This window comes from Macrobrachium rosenbergii, chromosome 40, assembly GCF_040412425.1.
Source record: "Macrobrachium rosenbergii isolate ZJJX-2024 chromosome 40, ASM4041242v1, whole genome shotgun sequence".
Classification (NCBI taxonomy): domain Eukaryota; kingdom Metazoa; phylum Arthropoda; class Malacostraca; order Decapoda; family Palaemonidae; genus Macrobrachium; species Macrobrachium rosenbergii.
The window spans coordinates 23390166-23397346 of record NC_089780.1 but is presented as its reverse complement, the minus strand read 5'-3'; the positions used below and the strand labels follow the sequence as shown (position 1 = coordinate 23397346).

General features: G+C 39.9%; 1 protein-coding gene across 1 annotated transcript in view; it reads right to left on the bottom strand.

Annotated features, from left to right (window-relative positions):
- Positions 1-1682: 1682 nt before the first annotated feature.
- Positions 1683-7181, bottom strand: part of LOC136826241 (uncharacterized) — a 12806-nt gene continuing 7307 nt past the window's right edge. Inside the window, exon 2 of the mRNA XM_067083344.1 lies at positions 1683-3867. Coding sequence (XP_066939445.1) covers positions 1834-3867 — 2034 coding nt within the window. The 3' untranslated portion in view covers positions 1683-1833. The remainder of the gene's footprint in view (positions 3868-7181) is intronic.

Below are 7181 nucleotides of genomic sequence, written 5' to 3'. Positions count from 1 at the left end.
TTCCATTCTGCCATCAATGTATCTTTATGTATTTTATATAGAGCACATATGCTAACGATAACATGTAACAATAATGCCACATTTCCCTCCATTTACGAAAATTTCTTCTTCTTCCTAAGTTCCATCACCACCTTTCTTGAACATAGGGAAAACATAAAACAGCCAAAATTGACAGAATAGTTTATTTTCTGGAGATTACGTAACAAAATGATCATTGTACATTATATTTACAGTTCTAAAAAAAGGGGTGGTGATACTAACAGAGTTATAAAAAATAGTTTCGGGAAGAGAAAAGCAAAGTCCAGTGAAAGTAGAACATTAGGTCTATGCATAGGCCTAATGTCACCCCGAAAATTTAATTAAGTTTTTATTATCTGGAAACAATTAAAGTAGAGAAATGCTAAGCAATACATAATTCAGCCCCTTAGTTTTTATTGACAATGCTGCAGATTTTACGAAGGAACGGTTAAGTCTCAAGGGCAGCGTATCCAGAGTAAAGGTAGCAATAATCTGGGCGACTGCAGTTGGCGGGAACCGGGTGTCCTTGTGCACCTTCTATGGCTTTGGGCATGGCGCAGTTCTTAGCGCAGCCCTGGACTATGCGAATTTTGTATATGGCACAGAGAGAGAGAGAGAGAGAGAGAGAGAGAGAGAGAGAGAGAGACTCATAGCACTACGTAACGGAAAAGAGGGCGGGGGTTTGTAGCACATACTCAATCGCCCGCAAAAGACAGATGAAGAAGAGAGAAATTAGAGCAGATTGATAGGACTTTTACTGGTCTTTACTTTTCTCTTCCTTGATATCCCAAGGGATATGATTTGAGGCAGAAGGAGATTTAAAACTAGAAAAATAGAAATAAAAAAAAACAGATAAAGAGAGACAGAATAAAGAGAAAAAGGGAGAGAAGCTTTGTATTTACAGCTACTGAGTTGGACGTTACAAAGGTAGTGGGTAGGAGGGAAAAATTGTTAATTCTTCTTTAGAATCCGACAGATATTTTCTCTACGTTACTTTTAAAGTGATTTATGTAATATATATATATATATATATATATATATATATATATATATATATATATATATATATATATATATATATATATATACATACAAAAAATCAGATAATAAGGGAAAAGCGTAGGAGAGAGAGAAAGAGACTGGCACGATTTACCATTTGTCATGCTCCACGCCGTAGACAAAGTTAAGTTTAATGGAGTTCGCTCGTTTTGACCAAAATATTTGTCAACTAATAAATACTTCGGACGCCACAAAATGACAATTTTGACAGATAACCATCTGGTTGAAATTGTGATTTGTCGCTAAATAAACAAAGTCAACTTTGAGAGACGAACATTTTCGAAAAAGATTGAGACTGATTTTCTGCATTCTTCTACTAGTAGACTAGGCCTACCATAGGGGATTCCTAATAACATTTTAAAACCCACATATCATTACCATAAATATGTTTCTTATGGTGATATGCTCACTATACGCGTGTACAGCGATCCTGGGTTTGCTTGTTCACCAGTATAAAAGAAGTAAGGTTCATTATTTTTTTAGGCTGTAGCAGACCCAATTGGACCTACTCTGAAGCATCTAAAAGTATAGAGTTTCCTGGTGGCCTCTGAAGTCTCTGGAGAGCCCCTGCAAATGTCTGAAAACATCCGTCAAAAGAGAAAAATCGGAAAGAAAGTAAAAGAAACAAAAAAAGAATTGAGCATCGTACAAAATAAGATTAAACTAAATATATATTTTTCTAATAATATTGGCATTGTTCGTTGGGAAAGCTCTTTAACCAGCTTTCCTCATTTCATGTATAAGATTCAAGTAACATTAGAACTTGAAGTTGAACTGAGAGAAGAACTTGTCAAACTCGGCAGCAGCCGGCGATCGACCGTTCTGGTTGATGACGAAATGACTAGCAGGATCGAAAGTGGCCAGTGGGAGTGGGCGTCCTACTGTGGTGGCGCTCTGAGTTGGTGGAGGCCTAGGGGCAGCTGCAAAGGTTGTGGGTGCTACAGAAGGCTGTGCAGAGAATGGGTTAGAAGCTGGTCTTGGCAGGAAACTGCTGCCACTGCTGCTGGTGGTCCCTGCCTTCACTTTGACGTTCTTGAATGTCCCACTGGCAGCGTCAAATACCAGTTGGTTTGCAACGTCGCTTCCTCCACTCAGAGTTTGGGACCCATCATCAAGGGACACATGTGTAACTGGTGAGGCAGTAGGAGGTGGTGGAGGAGGAGGAGGAGGTGGTCTGGTAGCTGGAGGAGGAGCAGGCCTGAAAGTTGGTGGAGCTGTTTGCCGTGGGGTAGGTCGAGGTGTTGTGAATACTGGGGCAGGTCGAGGTGTCGTGAATACTGGGGCAGGTCGAGGTGTCGTGAATACTGGAGCACGAGTTGTTGGTCGTGGACCAGCAAAGTTACTGAAAAGCTGATTGAATTCTCTGTCGAAATCAAAGGCAATAGGCTTTGGAGTTGGCCTAAAGGAGGGACCTTCTGGAGGTCTGAAAGCTTGTTGGGTGGTTGGTCGTCGGAAGCTTGGTTCTTCTTCTTGCACTGGGTCGAATGTCGGCTGAGGGACATGTACCTCTTCCTCTTCAGGGACAAAAACAGTTTGTGGTTGAGGGCGTCTCACTTTTTGCTTTATAGGTCTCAGTGATGCTGGGGTTGTAAACCTATTAAGAGAAGCAGGTGTAGTGAAGACAGGAGCAGGAGCTGGGGTTACCTCAATTGGATCTGCAACTGCCTCAGGGAATACTGGTTCAGGCTCATGCTGCCTGACTGGAATGGGTCGGAAAGTTGGTTGAGGTGCAGGTCGTGGGGATGGTCGTCGGCGACGACTGTCGCTTACTGGCGCTTGTTCCTCTTGCCGGGTAGTTTGTACTGGTCGGCGACGACGATTGAACTGCAGTTGGTCAAGCTGATCTTGAGAAAGTTGCTGTTCTTTTGTTTGTTGAAGAAATTGGTCATTAAGTGGTACTGATGGGAAGTCTTGAGTTTCAGGATCAGGAATAGCATTGGGATCACATTTGTTACCTGATGTGTATGTAAATTCACGGCGAACACCTTCTGGATCAATGTAGCCATACTTGCCTTCTACTACACAATCCAGTCTCCGAACTTCTTCCTTGAAAGAGCCATCTGCAGCTTCATAACCGAAGACATAGTTTCCTTGCTCATCAAAGTATGAGTAACGGCGGATGGTTTCAACGGGGGGCTCTGTAGTACGATCAGTACCAAATCTTGGAATAATGTGTTCAGAACGGGTACCAATTTCAAGGCCTGTGTTCAAAGCTTTATGAGGCTCAAGATCAAAGTTTACATCAAAATCATCAACAGGTCTGGACTGCACAACACGCCGGGACTGAGGTCTTGTGGGACGCCTTGCTATGACTTCATTGTGTATCAAAGGAGCTTCAGTTGCAGGCTCTGTTGCTACGGGCTCAAAGAAGGGAGCTTCAGTAAAGGGGTCTGTTGCAAAAACACTTTCTTCGGTATCAGGGAATGCTGGCTCTGGAGCTTGTGTAGCAAATGTAAAACGTTGTGTGGGAGGATGGAAAGTCGTTATCTCTGGCCGTACCACACGCACTCGGTTGCGACGCACTGGAACCCTGACTCGTACGGGTTCGTTTACTACTGCTGGGGTCTGAACTGCATCTTGGAAAACTGGCCTTGCAGGTACTGCTGTTGACTGAACAGCTTCTGGGCGTTGGCGAACACGCTGCCTTCTGCGGGACTTCAAGATACGTTGGGCATCTGCATCTCCACTACGTGCAGCCTCCGCTAAAGCACGGAATCGTGCACGAGCTTGTGCCCTCTGGTCATCTTGGGCTGAAACTAGCAAGGCCCCAGTTCCAGCCACTAACAATATCTGAAATGTGAGAATTGAAAGGTTAATGTCATTATCTCTCCAACAACAGATAACAAATGAAAATCAAAAGATTTTCTTTCTTTCCCATATATTTGCATTTTTCCCTTATCCAGTGTTCTAAAAAAAGTTCAGGTAGAATAGATTAAAGACAGTCGCCCACTTGAATGAGCGGGATGATTGTACTAATTTTTCACCCCTGGGAAATGCTTGGGACACTCCATTCTGGTTTAATTTTGGGTTTTGCTCTTCCCGTAAAACTCTTTTAAAAGTCAACCATATACATCTTGACCCTAATTCTAAAAAGGAACAAGATATTTAAAAACATGTCCCCCATCCCAAGTCAACACTTTAATGTGTGTCACTGTACATAAAAAGCTCATGTACTGTACATTCACTTTAAAACCATCAGTTACGATTTCCAGGGTATCTCAAACTTCTGAGATGTGCTTAGCCGTTGTACTAAGGCCTTCCACACTTTTGCTGTTCTGTTCCCTTGCTAAAGAGTTCCCGATAAAGGAATGTTGAATTGAACTGAATATAGCATTAAGGCCAAAGGCCAAGCACTGGGACCTATGAGGTTATTTAGCGCTGAAACGGAAATTGACAGTAAATGTTTGACAGGTGTAACAGGAGGAAAACCTCGCAGTTGCACTACGAATCAATTGTTAGGAGAGGGTGGAAAGTAAGGTAGAAGAAAGAGAATATGAAAGGAGGTACAGTAAAAGGAACGAAAGGGGTTGCAGCTAGGGGCCGAAGGCACGCTGCAAAGAACCTTAAGAAAAGCCTACAATGGCCCGCACGAGGTGCACTGACGGCACTAGTGACCCCCCTGCGGTGAATAGAGGGAGAAGACTGGTTCAAAACGTGAATATAACCGCCAACAAGACAGGATTCGGAAGCGAGTGCAGCGTATAAGGCGAGAGTGGACGAGGGGTAAGCTAAGATTAAACATAACGAGGAGATAAGACCTGATAGTGAGTTTGAGAGGGTCAAATGATGGCGGAAGCTTTGGGGCTTTAGACGCACCAAGCGGAAAAACAAAACAGCGGGTGGTAGGACCGTGAAATAAGAGATTTTATGAAGGCTTTCCAGCCATCTGCTCCCTTTTTTTTCCATCGTGGGCAACGCCATGAGGTCATATTTCGTCAAGGTCATTCGATGATGGAGTTAATCCTTTTTCAGCTAATACGTACGAAAGAGCATCGCGCGTTGTTCGCGCAAGGATTTTAGCTTTTACAGAATCGAATCACTGACCAGTTGCTGAAATGACTGTTGATTTAGAGAAGTGCCTAATAACAAAGCAAACAATAAATGGAGAATTTTCCAGACATCCTCACTAGCTTTCGTAGGCGTAACCTTCGCCATGTGTGGAAAGCTCTTTCCAGGAACTAACTTGGTTACGCCTTCCAGATCTTGGGCCGTTGCTATCGGGTCATAAAACGTATGCACACAGACACATAGAAGGAGAGAGAGAGAGAGAGAGAGGAGGTGGCCCAAACTGTTTCCGGATTACCAAAGAGTAAGGTCGAGACGCCCATTATTTTTCTGAGTCATTTTGATAACTTGCTGAAAAGGAAATACATCATTAGGGCGATGAATAATAATCATGGCAGTCGAGCCACGATTTGTTTTCTGCTCTCTGATTTATCTGTTAATGAAATATATATTTCTTTCAGCTGGGATGAGTCCTTAAGACACTGCTTACATGCTTATATAGAGTTTTTGCTTGAGTTTTGGCCATCGATATCTTGGTTTTTTTTCAGATTTACGATTTGTTTTTAGATAGCTCACAAAAACAGTGATATTCCCTTAACTGGTATACATTTTTTAATGTCTTACTTCGTTTGTATAATGTTTAATCGTAAGACTTTGCTTGATAAGACACAGCCGAACCAATAAACAGTTTAAATCAAAGTTTAGACATTTAGTTATACAACATTGCAATAATTCACGTTTCATCAGCCAAATTATCCCATCTTTTAACGTGCAATAACTAAAAAAAAATACGTTCGTGAAAGCTTCCAATTTCTATATAAAAACACAAATCACTAGGAAATAATGTACTCTATTATTTTCCAAAGTAGACGTGTATTAGACGCGTATTCTTAAAAACAGAAGCACTTTCGTGAAACATTCCAATTTCTATATATAAACATAAAGTCATTGAAAGCTTCCAATTTACAATATAAAAACACAAAGTCACTACGAAATAACATACCCTGTTATTTCCCGAGGTTGATAGTTATTCTTAAAATAAACTAAAAAAAAAAAAAAAAACGTTCTGATAACCCTGGCCATCACGAACAAGACACGTACTGTACCGTTTCAGCAATTCGTGCATTTAGGTACAAATGACATAGCGGATTCCGTCATTAACATCAAACTCTTGTACTGAAGGTTTTTCCCGAAAGCATCATAAATAAAGACGTGCTTCAGTAAAAGCGTTCTTTTTCCTCCAGCGGGATCTGATTAACTTCTGGACGTTATTATTATTATTATTATTATTATTATTATTATTATTATTATTATTATTATTATTATTATTATTATTATTATTTATTATTATTGTTGTTGTTGTTTATAAATAATAATAATAATAATAATAAAAAAAAAAGTTCATTATTATTATTGCTATTATTATTATTATTATTATCAATATAAGATATTATTATTATTATTATTATTATTATTATTATTATTATTATTATTATTGTTGTTGTTGTTATTATTATTTGTAATCATTTGTAAATAAATAATAATAATAATAATAATAATAATAATAAGAATGAACGTTTTATTATTATTATTATTATTATTATTATTATTATTATTATTCAAAAAGCACACAACCCAACTCTAGAATAACCCAAAACGGCATCAAGCTCTCAGCGCAAAAAAACCCAAACGGAAAGGAGCACTGTCAACAATCATCCCATTTAAAAAAAAAATAGATCTAAAATAAATGTTCTACTAAGGATAACCTCGCAAGGAACCCCAGATATTCACCAAGACCTTGGGCGGCCAGAAATTGGTCTTTGGAGACACCCCGAGAGGCCAAAGAGGTCTCGATTGTGGGTGTGGTCACTGTGGGAGTGGAAGGAGGGGCGGGGCATACGTGTGCACTTCCCAAGGTCAGCTGGTGCCTGTAAGTAGGAATGGTTGAAGGAAGTGGAACGTAGGATTCAAAGGATGCACTTGAAAAGTTGAAACTGAATTATTATTATTATTATTATTATTATTATTATTATTATTATTATTATTATTATTATTATTGTTCTAGTCAAAGTGGCTGTAGTACTTAAAAACTGATGATG